At 43.4% G+C, this 23,713-nt stretch overlaps 1 protein-coding gene across 2 annotated transcripts in view; it reads left to right on the top strand.

Moving 5' to 3' along the window:
- Positions 1-23,713, top strand: part of LOC139412626 (attractin-like protein 1) — a 319,192-nt gene that overhangs the window by 26,070 nt on the left and 269,409 nt on the right. For both annotated transcript variants that reach the window (XM_071159320.1, XM_071159317.1), the window contains exons 2-7: positions 16,124-16,207; positions 16,444-16,557; positions 18,697-18,825; positions 20,176-20,384; positions 21,608-21,782; positions 23,253-23,340. In XM_071159320.1, the coding sequence (XP_071015421.1) occupies positions 16,124-16,207; positions 16,444-16,557; positions 18,697-18,825; positions 20,176-20,384; positions 21,608-21,782; positions 23,253-23,340 (799 nt within the window). The remainder of the gene's footprint in view (positions 1-16,123; positions 16,208-16,443; positions 16,558-18,696; positions 18,826-20,175; positions 20,385-21,607; positions 21,783-23,252; positions 23,341-23,713) is intronic.

Raw genomic sequence — 23,713 nt, 5'->3', positions numbered from 1 at the left:
TAATACATGGGCATCCATAATACATGGGGATCCATTATAAAAACAAATTCAAAATAGATGAAATAAAATAACAATCTCACCCATCCACACACAATACCCCATAATGACAAGTTTAATTTTTTTTTTAGCAAATTTACACAAGTATTCACATCCCTGACTCAATACTTTCTAGAAGCACCTTTTGGCAGCGATTATGGCTGTGAGTCTTTTTGTGTAAGTCTCTTAAGAGCTTTCCACACCTGGATTGTGCAACATTGGCCCATAATTCTTTTAAAAAATCTTCAAGAGTTGTCAAATTGGTTGTTTGTCATTGCTAGACAACCCTTTTCAGGTCTTGCCATAGATTTTCAAGTATAAAATGTGAATTCACCTCCCAGTGTCTGGTGGAAAGCAGACTGAACCCGGATTCTCTAGGATTCTGCCTGAGCTTACCTCTTTTCCGTTTATTTTTTATCCTGAAAACTGTCCAGTCCTTAAGGATTACAAGCATACCCATCACATGATGCAGCCACCACTATGCTTGAAAAAATGGAATGTCTGCTTTTTTTTTTCTACCGATAGGTGCCCTTCTTTGCGAGGCATTGGAAAACCTCCCTGGTATTTGTGGTTGAATCTGTGTTTGAAATTCACTGCTTGACTGAGGGACTTAACAAATATTTGTATGTATGGTACAGAGATGAGGTAGTCATTAAATAATCTTGTTAAACACTATTACTGCACACAGAGTGAGTCCATGCAACTTATTATGTGACGTGTTAAGCTGATTTTACTTCTGAATTTATTTAGGCTTGCCATAACAAAAGGGTTGAATACTTCTTGACTGAAGACATTTCAGCTTTTCATTTTTCATTCATTTGTAAACATTTTTGAACAACACAATTCCACTTTGACATTATAGGGTATTGTGTGTGTGTAGACCAGTGATGACAAATTCTGGCTGTAACACAACTAAATGTGGAAAAATTCAAGAGGTGTGAACTTTCCGGTACAGGGACCTCGTGTGCACGCACTTCAAGAAATAAATAACAATTCTATATGCCTAATCATAGAATTACGTAGACCTATGTAATCCGTATTCATTTAATAGGATCTCTATGGGCCTAATAGTAAAGATTTGTTTGTTAACTGTAAATGTATTAGCCTACCTTTTGAACATAGCATAAACAGGCTATTTATTTGTCAACTTGACTATAATTAGTAGATACATGCAGCTTCTCTTCTGTCATTACTTGATGCAGCTTCTCTTCTGTCATTACTTGATGCAGCTTCTCTCCTGTCATTACTTGATGCAGCTTCTCTTCTGTCATTACTTGATGCAGCTTCTCTCCTGTCATTACTTGATGCAGCTTCTCTCCTGTCATTACTTGGTGCAGCTTCTCTCCTGTCATTACTTGATGCAGCTTCTCTTCTGTCATTACTTGATGCAGCTTCTCTTCTGTCATTACTTGATGCAGCTTCTCTTCTGTCATTACTCGATGCAGCTTCTCTTCTGTCATTACTTGATGCAGCTTCTCTTCTGTCATTACTTGATGCAGCTTCTCTCCTGTCATTACTTGATGCAGCTTCTCTCCTGTCATTACTTGATGCAGCTTCTCTCCTGCCATTACTTGATGCAGCTTCTCTCCTGTCATTACTTGATGCAGGTTCTCTCCTGTCATTACTTGATGCAGCTTCTCTCCTGTCATTACTTGATGCAGCTTCTCTTCTGTCATTACTTGATGCAGCTTCTCTCCTGTCATTACTTGATGCAGCTTCTCTTCTGTCATTACTTGATGCAGCTTCTCTTCTGTCATTACTTGATGCAGCTTCTCTTCTGTCATTACTTGATGCAGCTTCTCTTCTGTCATTACTTGATGCAGCTTCTCTTCTGTCATTACTCGATGCAGCTTCTCTTCTGTCATTACTTGATGCAGCTTCTCTTCTGTCATTACTTGACGCAGCTTCTCTTCTGTCATTACTTGATGCGGCTTCTCTCCTGTCATTACTTGGTGCAGCTTCTCTCCTGTCATTACTTGATGCAGCTTCTCTCCTGTCATTACTTGGTGAAGCTTCTCTCCTGTCATTACTTGATGCAGCTTCTCTCCTGTCATTACTTGATGCAGCTTCTCTTCTGTCATTACTTGACGCAGCTTCTCTTCTGTCATTACTTGATGCGGCTACTCTCCTGTCATTACTTGATGCTCGTCTAGAATATTAAGTAAAGCCTTGCTCGCCAGAATGTCATAAATCCAATGCATCATCAATAACCTAGTTGACATCGAGAACAAAAGTTATCTTTCATTTCTGCTTCTCTCACGGAGCGAGGACGTTTAGGGACCAGGGAGATTTCCAAATGACATTTAAGGAAGGAAATTAAAAGCTTTGAAAATGATCCAGCATGTTTCTGATAGTATTTCAGTTAGTCTTGGATGCAAATATTATGTGGTTGAAAATGAAATACTGTCAGCTTTTAATGTCACTGAAAGAAATGGCAATTTAGGCTACACAACAGGTCCCTAAACTCGCATTAGCATTCTCTCAAAATATAGAATAAAAAAACAACAACTTTTATTTAACTAGGCAAGTACGTTACTTAAGAAACAATTCTTATTTACAATGACAGCCAAACCCGGACGACGCTGGGCCAACTGTGCGCCGCCCTATGGGACTCCCAATCATGGTCGGTAGTGATACAGCCTGGATTCCAACCAGGGTGTCTGTAGTGACGCCTCTAGCACTGAGATGCAGTGCCTTTACACCGCTGCGCCACTCAGGAGCCCTGAGAATATGCTGAAAGAAAGAAATCATATTTCTATACTTCTCTTCCCGGGACAAAATTCACGTTTGGTCTATAATTTTACTTAGAGGAACACTTAATTCTGCAGGAGTTAATATTAGAATAGGCTATTGTGATGCCTACATTCAGTGTCCAGACTTCAGTTACTATTCCAACTATTAGGCTACTCCACTCTAAAATAATTCCAACATCCATACAGTGCCATTTGATAAATGCACTGAATCATCACTTACAAAACACAAATATAATATTCTGTGCTTGTCATTCATTAGGCCTACACAAGTCTTGTAACCTAGGCTGTACTGCTGTCCTCGTTCCTCTCGGTCTCCGCCACTCATCTCTTCCTTGTGGAACCACACTGCATTTTGGAGCATATTCCTCAAGTTTGCAAGTCTATTTGCACATTTTTGGTAATGATACATAGAGTCCAAGAAACTATAGGTTATTACACTATGTTTAATGACTGTGCCGTAAAAGCATGCTCGTGCGGCATAGTCGATTTCCGCGCTTATAAACCCAGGGTCGTTAAAATACTGTTCAACTACACAAGGCTTTTAAGTTAGACCTTCCTATGTAATTGTTCCACTGTGGGCTGGGTGTAAACTGTGGGTAATAATAGTAGTAGTACTATAATGAATGGTCTATTTCTGCTCTCACACAGACCATCCAACGTCATCACACACACACACACTCACACACCCTACCTGGGGCGGCAGGTAGCCTAGTGGTTAGAGTGTTGGGCCAGTAACCGAAAGGTTGCTGGATCGAATCCCTGAGCTGACAAGGTAAAAATCTGTCGTTCTGCCCCTTGTAAATAAATATTTGTTCTTAACTGACATGCCTAGTTAAATAAAGGTCAAATATATAACTTGTGTTCCTTTTTCTGGATTATGTGTGTGTTGTCATTGTAGCGCTAGATATTACTGCATTGTTTATGTCTTCACAATCACGCCTGCATCATCAGTGAATTGGTAGAGCAGCATTTAAAGTCTGGTGGGCTCTGTCTCACTCACACTAATGCAAACGCACACACACACACACACAAGAAAAAAAAAGCAGGCACGCATTAGCCTCTATATAATTTGGCTTTCAGTTCATTTACAACCTATTTGCCGTGTTGTGACTATACAGTATATCACTATAAACATATTTGTTCTCTTATGCACAGTCTGAACCACTCTGCCACGGAGGAATTTTACCCACTAATCACCACTGCAAAGCTTTCTGTTTTAGTTTTCTATTCTCAAGCTGTATTCCACTTCTTCTGAATGTTTTTCACTGTGTTGGTAATTGGATTCAGCAGCATCTCAGCCTTGTTCTTTTCTCTGGCAGTTGGACATAATGGTAATATTAATGAGGAAAGTGAGGCCTGTGGGATGAGCCTCATCTCATCCCTGTCAGCCATGGATCCCACCGCTGACACCAATCCTTCACACACTGGATCAGATGGGATTTACGGGATCCTGGAAAGCCTGTGATTGTCTGGTGCTTAGTTTAGATTTCACTGTCCAGATAAGAGAGGGTTACTCTGATTTGGGTGGTGGTACCCCACATGCCATATTTTCACCTGAGCAGAGGCTATATAGGGTTGCAGTTAGTTTTTATCCACTTTACACAGGTGAAGGTTTGAAGTTTGCTGTGGAAATCTGATGTCAGCTATCATTGAATCAGAGGCTTGTGGGTGTAGTGATGTTGCCAGAAGGCAGGAGGACGTGAACTTGTTCAGCTGAACACTCATATGTTCATATAAGAGAGTGATGGAGGTGTTTTCGTAAAAGCACACGGTCTAGGAACCCATAGATTCAGATGGCTATTTGATCATACGATTTCTGAGAAAACCATGGTTTTAGTGTCATGCGTGACATTCTAGAAAGTCCCACAGAAAAACCTCTGGCGATGAGATAGGATTCACTAATCACCTGCTTTTACAAGGAACTTGTTTTCTCTGTCAGCAAGTACAGTATTACACACTAGTGTCCAGGAATGGTGTTCTTCAGAGGAAATGCAGGAGGGCTGTTTTTATACTGTGAATATATGAATAACACGGCAACGTCTTAGAGGCTGGAAGCGCAGAAGAGAATTCATTGTGTTCTCATGTGTATCAAACACCTTTTTCATGTTCATACGTGTATGTGTGTGTGAGTGCGTGATGGCGACAGGCGTGCCTGTGCGCATCACATTCCCGCTCATGTTCAAGCCCTGCTCCCTTGAACGCTCCAAAATTAATTTGGCTAAGACTTTCCCCTGTTTTTCTTGAGATTTGAATGTTGTATAAATGCAGATCCTTGCTATCCATATTGCTGTGATGTTGCTGAGTTATCTGCGTGACTCCAGTCTACATTCCTTCAGTATGTGGTGAATTTATTTTGAGTGCCAACTTTGATGTATTGGTTGCCGCTTTTCAGAGCTCCGCTCGTTCACACGCGCGTTCTGTACATGCGCGTACTCTCGTGGTTGCTGGAGAAGCACGTGCCACTTTTTCCCGCGGTTTCTTTCGTTGTGTCAATTGATTGTTTTGTTTATTGAGATCTCTGCGACTGTAAATTAGAAAGGCCTTTGTAATGTTGTGATGATTATTCATCTGCTCTAGACATACTATATTTTCCTGCAGATCTGTGACCATTCAGCAGCCTGTCTTTCTTTTTTTTTACCATAAACTTGTTTTGAATATTCACAAGCTTTCATTTGACTAAATAGAGCCAAATGCAGTACCTCTGTTTGACTGCATCATGTGCTTCATGCTTTCCACAACACTCAATTGGGTTTCTCTGAGATTTCACGCTGACATACAAGGGTATTGGTTCAGGCAGAGGGTGTATGGAGGGGCTGGTTAGATACGATTCTATTAACTTTAGCCTGACCTTATTTTAGAAAAGAATGTAAAAGCGATGTGATTTCTGTTCCCGGGGTCTGCCGATGAATGAATTGCTGGTGTGACGCTGCTGGACCGTGAAGAGGTGTTGGAGACGTACAAACATCAATCTCTTTTCTTACAGTCCCATTTACTCTATCCTTCAAGATTTTTTATTCCTAATAAAGGATGGTCAAGGTTATTTACACCGGGTTATTCTTCTCCCCATTGTTTTCACTCTGAGACACACACACACACACACACACGCACATGCTCACACACTTGCGCACACACTCAAAATCATGCAGTGATTATGATAATATCCTCCCTCAATCTTCACCCTCTTACAATGCTGATTTATCATACAGTATGTACACACACATTGTCCCTGTCAGCGGGAGCGTGATAACAGTTCTGTCCATCCCCCACTAGCAGACAGCCAAAGGACCACTGCGCCTGTACCTGTGTGTATGAGGGAACAAGGCAGCAGTCACCCATTGGGTAAATGATTCATTTATCATTGTCTATTCGCAGGGCTGCAATAGCCTGGGGGAGATGGGTGTTTTGTGTGCGTCGTATGCAGCTACAGTACCACATCTCTTTAAAGGCTACGCTACAGTGAGGGAGTGGTCCTGCTCTGTCCCCAAAGAAAACAGTTGTCTTTAACAGTGTATTGAGGACATTGTGTAACACTTGAGAGATGAGGTCACTGTCAGCTGACTGGGAACTGTCACTAAGCTCTTTGTCCACTATGCTAGAGCTGTGTTTGTGTGTGTGTGTGCATGCTTATACTTACCCTTGTGCTTTGTGTCAATGTTTTCACAATCTTGGGCCCTCTCTTTATGTTGAAGAACGCATTTTCTGTTGTCCTGAGTTTGGAGTGTTGTTATTGGTCGAACAATAGAGGGGCACATGACTGTGTGCTTTATTGACACCTCATGATGATTGCAGAGTCACCAAATATGTAACTATGTGCATCTGCCTATCAGTTCTCTGTATTCATTGTTTACAGAGAACTGTGAAGAATTTAATTCATCTAAGGAATGGTTGCTCCTGTTTTTCCATATAGTAAACCTTTCCAGTTACTGCTTGCAGAAATCAAAAGAACGAAAACCTCCCACATAGTCTCATTTGACACTTTATTCTCTGTATATTTTCCTCACTTGAAACTGGACTGTGGACCTGAACTTCCTCCATCTGATCAGACTAGGTCTAGATTGTATCAGCATTCAGGGGTCTCTCTCTGATACCCTTACACTCTAGCACCTGGCTGTAGGAAGGAGGTTATCTGACTGGTCCTGTTCACCACTTCTCTCCTCTTCTCCCATGCAGTCTCTCTCGACTCATTGAATTTGATTGAGAGCCCTTGTGCAGAATGGGAGCAAGGCTTTGATCTGCTCCTAGCAGACAGACAGGTCAGTGAGAGCTCTTTGAGAGGGACAGGAGTGCTCAGGACCCAGAACACAGCCCAGGAGAGAAGAAACATGAGACTGCTCAGACTCCTTTACTTCCGGCTGTATGTGTTGGTTGTAGCAGAGGATGAGTACTGTAGATAGATGGAAATCTGCTCATCATGAAAACATTGCTAAGTTTGTTCAGTTAGGAAAGTAGGAGAGAAGGCAGTCTGACTCAGCGAGAGCAGAGAGTTGGGTGTGAAAGAACGGTGAGGTCACAGGATGTTGTAGGAGGAACCAGGATAGTTCTTCTGCAGGATGACTGCTTTGCTCCAACGAACAGTGCCTTTCATATTGGACTAGAGGTGTGTTGACTATAGGTCAGATAGATCAGCATATATACAGTTGGGCAAAAAAGTATTTAGTCAGCCACCAATTGTGCAAGTTCTCCCACTTAAAAAGACGAGACAGGCCTGTAATTTTCATCATAGGTACACTTCAACTATGACAGACAAAATGAGAAAATGAAATCCAGAAAATCACATTGTAGGATTTTTAATGAATTTATACGCAAATTATGGTGGAAAATAAGTATTTGGTCACCTACAAACAAGTAAGATTTCTTGCTCTCACAGACCTGTAAGTTCTTCTTTAAGAGGATCCTCTGTCCTCCACTCATTACCTGTATTAATGGCACCTGTTTGAACTTGTTATCAGTATAAAAGACACCTGTCCACAACCTCAAACAGTCACACTCCAAACTCCACTATGGCCAAAACCAAAGAGCTGTCAAAGGACACCAGAAACAACATTGTAGACCTGCACCAGGCTGGGAAGACTGAATCTGCAATAGGTAAGCAGCTTGGTTTGAAGAAATCAACTGTGGGAGCAATTATTAGGAAATGGAAGACATACAAGACCACTGATAATCTCCCTCGATCTGGGGCTCCACGCAAGATCTCACCCGTGGGGTCAAAATGATCACAAGAATGGTGAGAAAAATCCCAGAACCACACGGGGGGACCTAGTGAATGTCCTGCAGAGAGCTGGGACCAAAGTAACAAAGCCTACCATCAGTAACACACTATGCCGCCAGGGACTCAAATCCTGCAGTGCGAGACGTGTCCCCCTGCTTAAGCCAGTACATGTCCAGGCCTGTCTGAAGTTTGCTAGAGTGCATTTGGATGATCCAGAAGAAGATTGGGAGAATGTCATATGGTCAGATGAAACCAAAATAGAACTTCTTGGTAAAAACTCAACTCGTCGTGTTTGGAGGACAAAGAATGCTGAGTTGTATCCAAAGAACACCATACCTACTGTGAAGCATGGGGGTGGAAACATCATGCTTTGGGGCTGTTTTTCTGCAAAGGGACCAGGATGACTGATCCGTGTAAAGGAAAGAATTAATGGGGCCATGTATCGTAAGATTTTGAGTGAAAACCTCCTTCCATCAGCAAGGGCATTGAAGATGAAACGTGGCTGGCTCTTTCAGCATGACAATGATCCCAAACACACCGCCCGGGCAACGAAGGAGTGGCTTCGTAAGAAGCATTTCAAGGTCCTGGAGTGGCCTAGCCAGTCTCCAGATCTCAACCCCATAGACAATCTTTGGAGGGAGTAGAAAGTCCGTGTTGCCCAGCAACAGCCCCAAAAGATCACTGCTCTAGAGGAGATCTGCATGGAGGAATGGGCCAAAATACCAACAACAGTGTGTGAAAACCTTGTGAAGACTTACAGAAAACGTTTGACCTCTGTCATTGCCAACAAAGGGTATATAACAAAGTATTGAGATACACTTTTGTTATTGACCAAATACTTATTTTCCACCATAATTTGCAAATAAATTCATTAAAAATCCTACAATGTGATTTTCTGGATTTTTTTTCTCTCATTTTGTCTGTCATAGTTGAAGTGTACCTATGATGACAATTACAGGCCTCTCATCTTTTTAAGTGGGAGAACTTGCACAATTGGTGGCTGACTAAATACTTTTTTTGCCCCACTGTAATTGCTGGGGTTTCACTATTTTAGAGGGCTATGATAGACTATGTCTTGTCCTTCCCTGTCCTTTTCTTCTCTTCCTCTCCCACTCTGTCTGTGCATCCTTGTGATTGAGAGAGAGAGAGAGAGAGAGAGAGAGAGAGAGAGAGAGAGAGAGAGAGAGAGAGAGAGAGAGAGAGAGAGAGAGAGAGAGAGAGAGAGAGAGAGAGAGAGAGAGAGAGAGAGAGAGAGAGAGAGAGAGAGAGAGAGAGAGAGAGAGAGAGAGAGAGAGAGAGAGAGAGAGAGAGAGAGAGAGAGAGAGAGAGAGAGAGAGAGAGAGAGAGAGAGAGAGAGAGAGAGAGAGAGAGAGAGAGAGAGAGAGAGAGAGAATTAAGATGTACCTCACTGTGCATCTCGCTGTGTTCACGGTGTCATGCAGTTTTGCGTGTGCATTTTGAGAGGCTGTAGTTTTCTAAGGGTTGGCAAAATAAATGAATGGACCTGCACACTCCGCCCCCCAGTTGAGGCCCGAGTCTACTTCTAGTAGCGTTTGATGCTCACAGGGTTCAGACCACTCTTGGCGATATGTGGTCAGACTGGCGCATCGCTGAAGTCTAAAAAGACGGTCCTTCAAAGGCTCTTTATGAAATGATGGATGAAACCGTCCATGTGCTTGTCCAGGTTTAATACTGGAGGAAAGAACACAGGCCTATTCATTTACTGTTAGATTTGTCATTCTACTCGTCACAGTCTGTATCCTGCATGGAAGACAGGATGTATTGGACCTTTTGATGTCTCCGGCATGGCTGCAGGTGGTCAGTAATATATTCCTCCCAGGCTCCGAGTAGAAAACACACACCTACACAATATCTCTCTCCCACAGACTGACATTGGAGCAATCGGATAAGATTTTCATCTGAAAATATGAGCTTGTTGGTTGTAGTCTGCTTGAATGGGTAAGAGCTGTGTAGTACGGCAATCTGAGCTCTTGCCTTTCAGATGAATATGTATATTCCAATCCCTGGGATTAATGCGAGATTGAGAGAGAGATGATAACGAGAGCGAAAGAGAGCTAGAAAGAGAGAGAGACGCAAACATAACCTGGTGACTCACTCACATGGCCATGTTCATGTTTTCCTGCACCGGACGTAGCCAACCCGGTTCCCCTTCTATATTGGTGGTATTTGGAAGCATGCCTCCTAGGAGTCAGGTTGGGCTGCAATCTGTCTGTTTTAATCACATGGAGGCATCACGTTCGGCCCTCTAGGGCCCTGATCCAACTCTGGTCATGAGTGGTGTAATGTAGCGTTGTTTGTCTTGGCCTGGCTCAGACAGCCTGTGTATAGTGTCTGTCTGTCTTTTTGTCTGTCTGTCTCTCTTTCTCTGTGTGTGTGTGTTCCCCTCCCTAACCCTGCCACAGGCCCTGACCTGGTTGTCCTGAATGCCAGATGGGTTATACTGTCTGTAATCAGCACTTAGCTCCCAGCTCAAAGCAACGCAACGCAACGCAATGCAGCTTAGTTTGGGTTTTTGCTAGTGTAGTCTGTCTCTCTGTCTGACCCTCTCTCTGTCTCTGTCTGACTCTCTCTCGGTCTGTCTCTGTCTTTCTGTCTGACCCTCTCTCTGTCGCTGTCTGAATCTCTCGGTCTGTCTCTGTCTTTCTGTCTGACTCTCTGTCTGTCTGACTGCCTCTGACTCTCTCTGTCTGTCTCGGTCTACCTGACTCTCTGTCTGTCTGACTGCCTCTGACTCTCTCTGTCTGTCTCGGTCTACCTGACTCTCTGTCTGTCTCTGTCTTTCTGTCTGACTCTCTGTCTGTCTGACTGCCTCTGACTCTCTCTGTCTGTCTCGGTCTACCTGACTCTCTGTCTGTCTTTCTGTCTGACTCTCTGTCTGTCTGACTGCCTCTGACTCTCTCTGTCTGTCTCGGTCTACCTGACTCTCTCTGTCTGTCTCGGTCTACCTGACTCTCTCTGTCTGTCTCGGTCTACCTGACTCTCTGTCTGTCTCGGTCTACCTGACTCTCTCTGTCTGTCTCGGTCTACCTGACTCTCTCTGTCTGTCTCGGTCTACCTGACTCTCTCTGTCTGTCTCGGTCTACCTGACTCTCTGTCTGTCTCGGTCTACCTGACTCTCTCTGTCTGTCTCGGTCTACCTGACTCTCTCTGTCTGTCTCGGTCTACCTGACTCTCTCTGTCTGTCTCGGTCTACCTGACTCTCTCTGTCTGTCTCGGTCTACCTGACTCTCTCTGTCTGTCTCGGTCTACCTGACTCTCTCTGTCTGTCTCGGTCTACCTGACTCTCTCTGTCTGTCTCGGTCTACCTGACTCTCTCTGTCTGTCTCGGTCTACCTGACTCTCTCTGTCTGTCTCGGTCTACCTGACTCTCTCTGTCTGTCTCGGTCTACCTGACTCTCTCTGTCTGTCTCGGTCTACCTGACTCTCTCTGTCTGTCTCGGTCTACCTGACTCTCTCTGTCTGTCTCGGTCTACCTGACTCTCTCTGTCTGTCTCGGTCTACCTGACTCTCTGTCTGTCTCGGTCTACCTGACTCTCTCTGTCTGTCTCGGTCTACCTGACTCTCTCTGTCTGTCTCGGTCTACCTGACTCTCTCTGTCTGTCTCGGTCTACCTGACTCTCTCTGTCTGTCTCGGTCTACCTGACTCTCTCTGTCTGTCTCGGTCTACCTGACTCTCTGTCTGTCTCGGTCTACCTGACTCTCTCTGTCTGTCTCGGTCTACCTGACTCTCTCTGTCTGTCTCGGTCTACCTGACTCTCTCTGTCTGTCTCGGTCTACCTGACTCTCTCTGTCTGTCTCGGTCTACCTGACTCTCCGTCCTTTTAATTCCCTGGAGATGCCTCTAAAAAGGATGTATTATTAATAATAACAAGTCAATTCCGTGTTATATTCCCATCTGTCACTTAGTTCCACTTGGTAGTGAGTTGGTTGACTTGGTACCATGCTGAATGTACTCTCTGCATCAGGGATGGGCAACTCCTCGTGGGCCGGAGTGGTGTCATACCTTTCCCCCATCCCTAGCAAACACAGCTAATTAAACTAACTGCATTTTAAACGGAAGATCATGATTAGTTGATTATTGGAGTCAGGTGTGTTCACTGGTGCCCTGGGCATAAGAGACACTTATTAGGCCACAGAGGACTGGAGTTGCCTATCCATGCCCTGCATGATTCCAGAGCATTTCTCTTAATGCATTTTCTTCTGTGCATTAAGGTTGTTGAAAGGTCATTGTTGTCATCTACATGACATGCGGCATAAGGTCATTGGCATAAGGTCACTGCTGATGTGTGAATAAGAGACAGTCACTGCCCCCCCGTCACACACGCACACAGATATGTTTGTTTTACTCTCCTTGAAGCGACCAAACAATTGATTCTAATTCAAAATCCTATTTACTCTAACCTTTAACCTAGCCCTAAACTTGACCTTAATCCCAAAACCCTAATTCTAACCCTAACACCTAAACTTAAAATAGCCTTTTTCCTTGTGGGGACCAGCGAAATGTTCCTTGTTTTACTTCTGGTCCCTACAAGGATAGTAAAACACACACAGACACAGACACAGTGTTGTTGGAGGATTTGTTGTCAAGGCTGATACCAGGAAGTGATGTGGCTGGGTGCCAGTGTGACCACAGTGTCCCAGGCTCCCAGCAGTGACAATAATATATCAGATAATGGTGACTTGCGCGTTGTTTACCCCATGTCAATATCCTGATGACATCAGCTCCTGGCTCTCCTTCAGTAGTCTTCCATTTTGTCCCATTACGTCAGGGTGACCAGAGAATAGCATTGTCTAATAGTCTCTGTGTGGCTGTAGATGGAGGTGTTGTCCAGTAAACAAGACCGATGCTTTCTGAATGGGAGAGCTAATGATTTCCTATAACACTTGTGGTTTCAGTGTAATTGGTTGAGATGGACGTTGGGATTCTTTTTCAGTTAAGGGCCCCTTAAAGCAGACACATATCTGTCCCTCAATTCCCCATTTGAGTTGAGGAAGGCTGTCAATGTGGCCACATTTAGAGAACGCCAATGCACACACAAACAGACGCTCTCGCTCACACACGCACGCACACACACACACACACACACACACCCCTAAACACATTTACATATTTTATCAGGAGCAATTAGGGTTGAATGCTCAAGGGCACAGCGATAGGTTTTTCACCTAGTCGGCTCGGGATTCGAACCAGCGACCTTTCGGTTGTTGACCCAATGCTCACATCACCGTGATTCAGCTACTGTACATTTCCTGTGGCAGGAAGCCTTCCTGCCACACCTCAGACAATACTCTTTGACAGGAAATGTACAGTAGCTGAATCACGGTGATGTGCTCATATGCAAGCCTTCGCTAACTCGCGTTAGCGTAATGACTGAAAGTCTATGCGAACAACATGCATACTGTTCCCATACACTTCCAGTCATTGGGCTAACGCTAGTAAGCGTTTACTCTAACGCTAGTTAGCAACGTCCTACATACTGCATGCAGAGACATAAAATGATAACGATGAGTTCATCTGACTATATGGGTTAGTAGAAAAAAGGCTTAATTCACAAAATCTCGCACTGTCCATTTAAAGCCCCGCCTCAGAGGAAGTTGCCGCACCTATTTAGAGTAATTCCTGTCCTAGAGCGGAAATTCACGTTTAGGTTCCAGCCCAAAGACTGACGCATGCTGCTAATACATATTCAGGAATTGGGAGTGGGAACATTGTGGTGTAGTAGAGAAATAACAACATTTAGGCCACTGACTGACAGGTGTCAGTGTAACTAGCTAGCATGATAACCTTAGCTAGCTAATGAAAGTTATGTCAGCACCATTTCAGACTACTATAATAATTAAGACTGTCATAATAATTATTTCAGAAAAAGACTAGCAACCTACCTGTCAAGAAATGAGTCTCAGCTAAGCCTATACCAGTTGTTGACGTTGTCTGACTCTTGCCATTTGACAGTGGGAGAAAAAGTACTCAATTGTCATACCTGGGTAAATGTAAAGATAACTTAAAATACTGTGTGTAAAAGTCTAAAAGTATTTGGTTTTAAATGTACTTAAGTATCAAAAGTACAAGTATAAACCATTTCAAATTCTGTATATTAAGCAAACCAGACGGGACAATTTTCGTTCTTTTTTTTTAACGGATAGCCAGAGGCACACTCCGACACTCACACAGACATCATTTACAAACGAAGCATTTGTGTTTAGTGATTTACAGATCAGATGCAGTAGAGATGACCAGGGATGTTCTCTTGATAAGTGTGTGATTCTGACCGTTTTCATGTCAAAATGTAACGAGTACTTTTGGGTGTCAGGGAAAATGTGTGGAGTAAAAAGTACATTATTTTCTTTAGGAATGTAGTAAAGTAAAAGTAAAAGTAAAAGTTGGCAAAAATATAAGTAGGAAAGTACAGATACCCCAAAAAGTATTTTTACTTAAGTACTGTACACCACTGCCGTTTTGATAATTCCAGTGAAACCGTGTTCCAGACGTCATTAATATTTGGACATGCACACGGACATGATCAAAATAGCTATATTCTTTGTTCTCTCTTCATTTCTGCAAGCTAGCTAGCGTTGTCTAAATTGTGCAGCTATATATCAATGTGTTGTCTAAATTGTGCAGCTATATATCAATGTGTTGTCTAAATTGTGCAGCTATATATCAATGTGTTGTCTAAATTGTGCAGCTATATATCAATGTGTTGTCTAAATTGCAGCCGCGAATCCTCCATAGAAAAAGAAAAAATATAACCTCTGGTTGTATGGATGGCCTAACTAGTGAATGGGTTGGAGTGTTTTATTGAATTAATGTGCATGCTTTTTTGTATGGCAAGGTGCCCTGTGATGGTGGAGATTTCGATTTAGGATCAATGGAATGGTTGAAAATGAGCAAACCCTGCATCAGGCCATGCAAAACTAATTTGCCTAAAACGTTAGTGGTCAAAACCATTCATCTTGGGGTGACCGGGGGAGCGGGGTTCTAAAATGCAATCATACCACGCAATAAAAAATAAAATAAAAATTGTCACATTTTATTTTTATGCAGACTAGCTCAAAAATAAGTGAAACTTGACAAATGATACAATAGATTGGGATATTTTGCTGGTAAAAATTTTAATTTACTCTATAGTAAGGCGCCCAAGTGTATGGTGGTCACTAATTAACATAGCCACAAAGTTATAAACCTGGTCTATTTCTACTTTCTCTTAAAATCTGATTTTAAACCTGACTCTCACCTTTACCCTAACCAGACTGCTAACCCTAGCCTAACCAGACTACTAACCTTAGCCTAACCAGACTGCTAACCTTAGCCTAACCAGACTGCTAACCGTAGCCTAACCAGACTGCTAACCTTAGCCTAACCCAGTGTTTCCCAAACTCTGTCAATGGGACCCCAAGGAGTGCACGTTTTGGTTTTTGCCCTAGCACTACACACGCTACACGCTGATTGAAATAATTAACTAATCATCAAGCTTTGAGGACCGAGTTTGGAAAAATGCTGGCCTAACCCTAACCTTAAAGTAAGATCAAGTTCTGTTTTCAGAAATTTGTACGATATAGCCAATTTTGACAATATCTGGCTGTTTGGCTCTCAGACGACTCGCAAATAGGAAGAAGTTCCAGCAGTTGTTTCTGCTTAATAAAAATTGCCATGCTGGTGGGTGTTAACATTGAAATAAAACCCAGCCCTGAAACAAAATGGAGGCTGAAAAGAATTGGCGTGTCATTTCATAGGAAAAGACACGTAAGACTCACGAAAACACCCAAAATCACACATTCAAATTTGTCACTTGAAGCACAAATACTTCATACTTTGACTAAAACGATAACTTATGGACTTATGTTGTTGTGCAAAAGTGTTGGTAAGCTCTGGCCATCGTCTTTTAGCTTGAAAAAGTGGATTTATACTGGTGTAGGCGTTTAAAAGCACATCAGCATATTAACATTTTTTGAAGTGGTTGCAAATAGTTAGCAGTGGTGGGCCACCGCTGCTAAATTAATATAGGGGAAACACTGCTATACCCTATCCCCTCCCCCTTTATGTGAGCTATCTGTCCATCTATCTTTCTCCATTTTTTAATTGTTGCTTTTCACTCTTTGCCAGGTTAACAGAGCCATCAGGTTCCCTCACAGATGGACCTATCAACTACAAGTACAAGACTAAGTGCACCTGGCTGATCGAGGGCTAGTAAGTAGCTCTTGCTCTCTTTCCTCTCCTCCCTCCTATCTCTGTTCATACCCTCTTCTATCTATATTCTGTACAGTATGTATTCATTCTTAGACTGATTTGTTATTGTTCAGCGGTCTTCGTGTTAAACTCTTTGTCTAATGTAAAGACTCCTGATCATCGTGGGCAGTGTTGTAGTTACTACTGCAGCCCAATAGCCACCCATTTTAAACCATGCTCTATGTTCTGTCGTCCAGCCCAAACGCTGTGCTCAGGTTGCGCTTCAACCATTTTGCCACGGAATGTAGCTGGGACCACATGTACATCTACGATGGAGACTCCATCTATGCACCTCTGGTTGCAGTATTCAGGTGAGGTCATCATGCTGTATGCATGTACATATGTGTGTTCTCTCTAGTATGCAGTCAACTGTGCATGCACGAACACCAAATACTGTATACCTCAAACCTAGTTGGGCGGGTCACATGCCGCTAAATAGAATCCACACAGTGATGATTCAGAATACTGGCTAGCTGAAGAGGAATTGTTCTCTCTCTTTCCATTATAGGTAACGAGTGGGTGTTATCCATGAATCAATGGATTAATACTCTGCATTTACACTGAGTAAAAATATGAACGCAACATGTAAAGTGTTGGTCCGATGTTTCATGAGCTGAAATTAAAGATCCCAGAAATGTTCCATATGGACAAAAAGCTTATTTATTTCAAATGTGCACAGATTTAACATCCCTGTTTGTGAGCATTTCATCTTTGCCAAGATAATCCATCCTCCTGATAGGTGTGGCATATCAAGAAGCTGATTTAAACAGCATGATCATTACACAGGTGCACCTTGTGCTGGGGACAATAAAAGGCCAATCTGAAATGTGCAGTTTTCACACAACACAATTCCACAGATGTCTCAAGTTTTGAGGGAGTGTGCAATTGGCATGCTGACTGGAGGAATGTCCACCAGAGCTGATACCAGAGAATTGAATGTTAATTTCTCTACCATAAGCCGCCTTCAACTTCATTTTAGAGAATCTGGCAGTACATCCAACCGGCCTCAACCTCAGACCACATGTAACCACGCCAGCCCAAGACCTCCACATCCGGCTTCTTCACCTGCGGGATTGTCTGAAACCAGCCACCTGGACAGCTGATGAAACTGTGGGTTTGGACAGCTGATGAAACTGTGGGTTTGCACAACCAAAGAATTTCTGAAATAACCAGGGAAGCTCATCTGAATGTTTGTCGTCCTCACCGACTTCAGTGGGCAAATGCTCACCTTCGATGGCCACTGGGACGCTGGAGAAGTCTGCTCATCACAGATGAATCCTGGTATCAACCGTACTGGGCAGATAGCAGATAGTGTGCATGGCGTAGTGTGGGCGAACGGAGTGCCCATGGTGGCGGTGGGGTTACTGTATAGGCAGGCATGAGCTACGGACAACGAGCGCAATTGCATTTTATCGACGGCAATTTGAATGCACAGAGATACCGTGACGAGATCCTGAGGCCCATTGTTGTGCCATTCATCCACTGCCATCATCTCATGTTACAGCATGGTAATGCACGGTCCCATGTCGCAAGGATCTACACAATTCGTGGAAGCTGAAAATGTTCTTCCATGGCCTGCATACTCATCAGACATGTCACCCATTGAGCATGTTTGGGATGCTCTGGATCGACCTGTACGACAGCGTTTTCCAGTTCCTGCCAATATCCATCAACTTCGTACAGCCATTGAAGAGGAGTGGAACATCATCACAGGCTACTATGAACAACAACCTGATCAACTATGCGAAGGAGATGTCGCGCTGCATGAGGCAAATGGTAGTCACACCAGATACTTACTGGTTTCTGATCCACGCCCTTACCTTTTTTAATGGTGTCCGTGACCAACGGATGCATATCTATATTCCCGACGTGAGAGCCTAATGAATTTATTTCACTGATTTTCTTATATGAATGGTAACTCAGTAAAACCTTTGAAATGGTTGCGTTTATATTTTAGTTCAGTGTAGCTCTTAGGTGTTCCTCCTCTCAAGTCTTTAGAAGTAGTGTTCTCCACCCACCCACCCAGCCACCCTCCCGCCCCCTTTGAAGAATAGGTCCCTAATGTAATTCCTTCCACTGGGGGTTCTTCCATATGGACTCTCCCCTGGTCCATCAGTATTGGCTGTGTGGTCTTTGTGTTGAACCTGGTTGTAGTCTTCCTGGTGGGGAGCGGATTTCTCCTCCCTCTTTGATGACCTTGATTGAGCTGTGCAGGGCAGGCCTGAGTTTGATCCTCCATGCAATGGAGGGATCGATCCCGAGGAGAGGAAGGAGTCACTTTCTCCCAATGATGTAAGGAGGGAGGACGGGCAGGAGGGTTTTCATGGTGACAGCAAACCAGCTCAGCAGTCAAGCAAAGGGCGATCATTTATCCAGCAAGCTTTGGAGCTTAACGAGCGTGTGTGTGTGTGTGTGCGTGCGCGTAATGTATTTTTATTTTTCTCCCACAGCGGTCTCGTTGTCCCGGAAACGAGAGGGAATGAGACAGTTCCGGAAGTGGTAGCCACCTCTGGATATGCACTGTTGCACTTTTTCAGTGACGCTGCCTACAACTTGACTGGATTCCACATCTCCTACTCGTGAGTAGCCCCATCCCCATACACACTACATTCACAGTCAGAATCCTCACCTATACCATATAAGACCAATAGGGAAGTCTCTGGCTCAGTAGCAGACAAGTCTTAACTGACATGCCTCGTTAAATAAAGGTAAAGTTATACATTTAAAAAAACTGTTCCATCATGGTAGTGACTGCCCATTACTGCTTATCTCTTATCATCATTTATTTCCCTTTAATAAAATATTACATTTTGTTTTATTTGATGGCTTTATTATTTCATTCCTAGTCATCATCTCATCTCTATAGAGCTGCTGCCTATGCGGTCTGAGAGATATATTGAGAGCAGTTTCTTCGCGAGGTATCTTCTCTTGATCGTGCATTTTGCTGTCTCTTATGTAGTAAGCTTAAAAGAAACAGACAGGACAAGTAGCCGCGCAATGGATTATGGTCATTGTAGTTAATTATCATGTTTTCTCTTGTAAACTATGTAGAACATTGGCTCCCTACTACATTGAGCAGATTTATCTCTATGAAAAACTGCAATTTACGCATTGAGCTCACAGAAGAAGAAAAAATACCAAATGGAATTCAAATAATTGAAATGATGTTTTTCAATTAGTTGTTTAGAAAACTGAAAATAAATAACCAACATTTCGGTTAATCGCTCAGCACTACTGCACACATACAACTTCAGACTCTCTAGGCCACATTGTAGACCCTGGAGACTAGGGTCTACAATGTCTCTCACCAGAGTAGCTGGGAATTGGCATCACAGCTGAGAAGATGACACCCCTTAACATAGGAGATACGTGTGTGTGTGTGATTCTGAAAATGAACTCATTGGGTTGTCTCAGAAAGCAGCAGCCAAAGAGAAAGATGAGCTTTCAAATAAGTCAAGCTCAGCCTCGAGGCCTCCAGCACAGACACACACCATGTGGCCATAAAGGTGTTGCCATAGCAACGCTCTTGTCACAGCGGTAAACATTATAGTCCCCCTGTTGTTGAAAAGCCCATGCATTATCCTGGATCCTTGACCTCCTTCTGTTTCTGTCTACCTTCCCTCTTTCTCTATTATTTTGTCTGCACATCTCTTTAATTCTCTCTGTATCTCACCCTGTGTCTGTTCTGCTCCCTGAAAACACATACCCCAATACATGTCAATCACCTCTGTCAATCAATCATTCTTTCAGCTATTTGTTTTTCCTCAATTATTTATTTATTTTTATTCAACATTTATTGATACAAGTAAGTGAATTAAGAGCAAATTCTTATTTAAAATGATAACCTTTCCAAATGTACTTCCCCATCCCTGCCATGGTCTCATGCTTTCACTCATCTAATTCACCATCTCTACATTCTGGGTCTATAGGGTCAACTCGTGCCCCAATAACTGCTCCAGTCATGGGAAGTGCAGCACAGGGAACTCCATCGCCAGCCGGGTGTACTGCGAGTGTGAGAAGTACTGGAAGGGCGAGGCCTGTGACATCCCCTACTGCAGGAACAACTGTGGCAGCCCCGACCAGGGCTACTGTGACCTTACTGGGGAGAAGAGCTGTGTCTGCAACGACAGCTGGCAAGGTCTGACAAGGGCTATGGTTATATTGTGTCAAAGTTTTCACAATGTTGTGGTGTGGTATCTTCATGTTGGTTCATAGGGTTCATTAATTCTTCAATGACAAAGCTAAGTTATTTTTGTTCTTGTAGATTGAGTCCCACTGCCATCTTCTGGCTGAAATGAGAACTGTGAAGAGAGAGGCACAGAGACCATGTTTCATATATTACAGTAATACAAGCTGACATCTGAAGTGCTCAGCAGATAGGACAGTCTTAGTTTAGATGAAGGGAATGAGGTCATGTTGTAGGATGCATGTAGCCTGTTAGATAATAGCGAACACTGTTTTGACAGCTTGGTAGTTGGGGCCTTTTTCATGCTCTAACAATCTAATCTTGAGATGAAGGTGGAAGACCATCGGTTTCTGCATGATCTTATTTAAACTGACCCATCCTGTCCGTTTTCATACAGGCTACACTAAATACAACACTTGCTTGTCTGTTGACCAAGAGGAGCTCTTATGTTCCATGTCTGCCATCTAGTGGTGCTGGAGGTTTTGTTCTTACACCTGGTGGGTCGCTGGTCTGGGTATCCTCTTAGTATAACCATGCATTGACTTGATCTCTACTGTTCCTGAATACTGTATGGGGATGTATTAACATGTCTTATTTACAGTAGAACCACCCAAACGCCTCTCAATGAGATGGGACTGTCCAGGGTAGAGCCAACCAAGCACCTCTCAATGAGACAGGACTGTCCAGCATGGTGCCACTCCTATGCTCTGACACTGAGTTGCTGGTCACTGGTCATTCCCCAATGAGGTTTTCTCCACTGATGTATTGGGCTAGACAGGGTCCTGGCCCATAGACCTCATCAAAGCCCCCCATTCCCCCTGTCCACTGGCTTTCCTCCACTCTAATATGGGACAACAGGGGTCAGTATCATGGGATCTTTCTCATAATGGGGTTTGATGAACCAGAGTGAGACCCTCTTTATTAAACCCACTAATGGTTCTGCCACCAGTCGGCCTCTGGGTGGTGGGGTCCTGGTAGCCATGTGAGTTCATCACCGTCATGGCTGTCCCCATCATCATGACATAAGCTGCGTTGTCACGCTCTTCGCCAGCAGATGGTGATGTGGGACCATGTTTAGTTAGATGTATTAAAGAGTTGTTGAAGAGAGTATTTTGCTACAAACGAACCTCACATACTCTCATGCATTTATAAGTTTGTTGTGTGGTTCTCTCCAGGTCCAGACTGTGCTCTGTCAGTGCCATCCACCGAGTCTTACTGGGTGATGTCTAACGTCAAGCCCTTCAGCCAATCCCTGGGCAGGGCCTCCCATAAGGCTGTGGTCCATGGGAAACTCATGTGGGTCATCGGAGGATACAGCTTCAACTACAGCTCCTTCCACATGGTGCTCAAGTAAGGCACTGACTGAAGAGAGACCTGAAATATCTGTCTGTGTCTTCGTCTCTGTAGCTAGGTTTCCATCCAGTTGGCGACAGATTGTCATGCAAGTATTCTCAAATCTGCGTAAAGAAAATATACGCATTTTCTCACAAGTGACTTGTTGCAGATAGAAATCAGTGTGTGATGACGTAGTGCACACTAAATATACCTTTTCCATTAAGTTTTCATGTACTGAATACAAATGTTCATTGAGTTTCCATCGCATTTTCAATTCTACTGAATTCTACAGAAATTGTTGCGTTAAATAGTAAATGTGCCGACTCTGGTCTTGACACGTGGTGCTCTAGCCAACAGCTTGCCAATATAGTGCAGGTAGGTGGTGCAGGTAGGCTAGTTTACATGATGAGATTATTATGGATTGGAGCGAGAATATTTGTATTTGTCGAAAGGCAGTCAAGCATCGATCGTCATGTCACTAGAATAAGACTCTGGATATTTATTGGAAAGGAGCATCAAGCTCATTATGCACTTTCACCACCCTGTGAAGTTCATAATTTACTTAATCTGTAGCCTAATAAACTGCATGCTTTCCCGAGTCGTAATGGGAGGACCACAACCATGTCATCACGTGACTCCAAGTTTACTTCGATATGATGGTTTTTATATTCATATTTGCGCATAAAGTCGTTTCCACCACCGTTTTTCGCATAATTAATTTTACCAACGCAAAAAAGATCCCACCCGGTAGAACGAGGAAGTGATCTGTCGGCATTTATAAAATTGTACAGTAATTTCCTGTTACCATCACAGCTGTCGTGATTTGTTTTGTACAGTATGAATTCACTCGCATAAAAACTGGATGGAAATGTAGTTAATGTCTACTTACCACCTCTATATTTGTCTCCTTCCTGTCTTTTGCTCTTCCTCTCTCTCTCAATTCAAAGGGCTTTATTGGCATGGGAACATATGTTTACATTGCCAAAGCCACATTTCAAATGTCATATTATGGCTATGTTGTAACGATGTACAAAATGGAAAATAAATAAACATAAATATGGCTTGTATTTGCAGTGGTGCTTGTTCTTCACTGGTTTCCCTTGTGGCAACAGGAACACAAATCTTTCTGCTGTGATGGCACACTGGTATTTCACCTAATCGTTATGGGAGTTTATCAAAATAGGACTTGTTTTCAAATTATTTCTCTTTTTGTCTCTCTCTGTCATTTTCTCTCTTTCCCTCCACTCTGTCCATCTCTTTCTTCTCCCTCCACTCTGTCCATCTCTTTCTTCTCCCTCCACTCTGTCCATCTCTTTCTTCTCCCTCCACTCTGTCCATCTCTTTCTTCTCCCTCCACTCTGTCCATCTCTTTCTTCTCCCTCCACTCTGTCCATCTCTTTCTTCTCCCTCCACTCTCTCCATCCATTTCTTTGTTGTGTATATTCTGTATAGCTCAGGCCTGACTGTCTCTCTTCCCCCCTGCAGTTATAACCTGGAAAGCAGCACCTGGGACGTGGTGCCGATCAATAGTGGTCCTCTGCAGAGATACGGCCATTCTCTGGCTCTCTACCAGGTAAGGCAGATAATGGCCACAGCCCACTAGCATGGTGGATGTGTTCCATTTAGCTTTTTGTCATACACTGGTACTATACAGGGCTCTGTACATGTAGACAGGGCTCTGTACATGTAGACAGGGCTCTGTACATGTAGACAGGGCTCTGTACATGTAGACAGGGCTCTGTACATGTAGACAGGGCTCTGTACATGTAGACAGGGCTCTGTACATGTAGACAGGGCTCTGTACATGTAGACAGGGCTCTGTACATGTAGACAGGGCTCTGTACATGTAGACAGGGTTCTGTACATGTAGACAGGGCTCTGTACATGTAGACAGGGCTCTGTACATGTAGACAGGGCTCTGTACATGTAGACAGGGCTCTGTACAT

The sequence above is a fragment of the Oncorhynchus clarkii genome, chromosome 1 (genome assembly GCF_045791955.1).
Source record: "Oncorhynchus clarkii lewisi isolate Uvic-CL-2024 chromosome 1, UVic_Ocla_1.0, whole genome shotgun sequence".
Classification (NCBI taxonomy): domain Eukaryota; kingdom Metazoa; phylum Chordata; class Actinopteri; order Salmoniformes; family Salmonidae; genus Oncorhynchus; species Oncorhynchus clarkii.
Note: the sequence above shows the minus strand (reverse complement) of the source record. Positions and strands in the feature narration are given on the sequence as shown.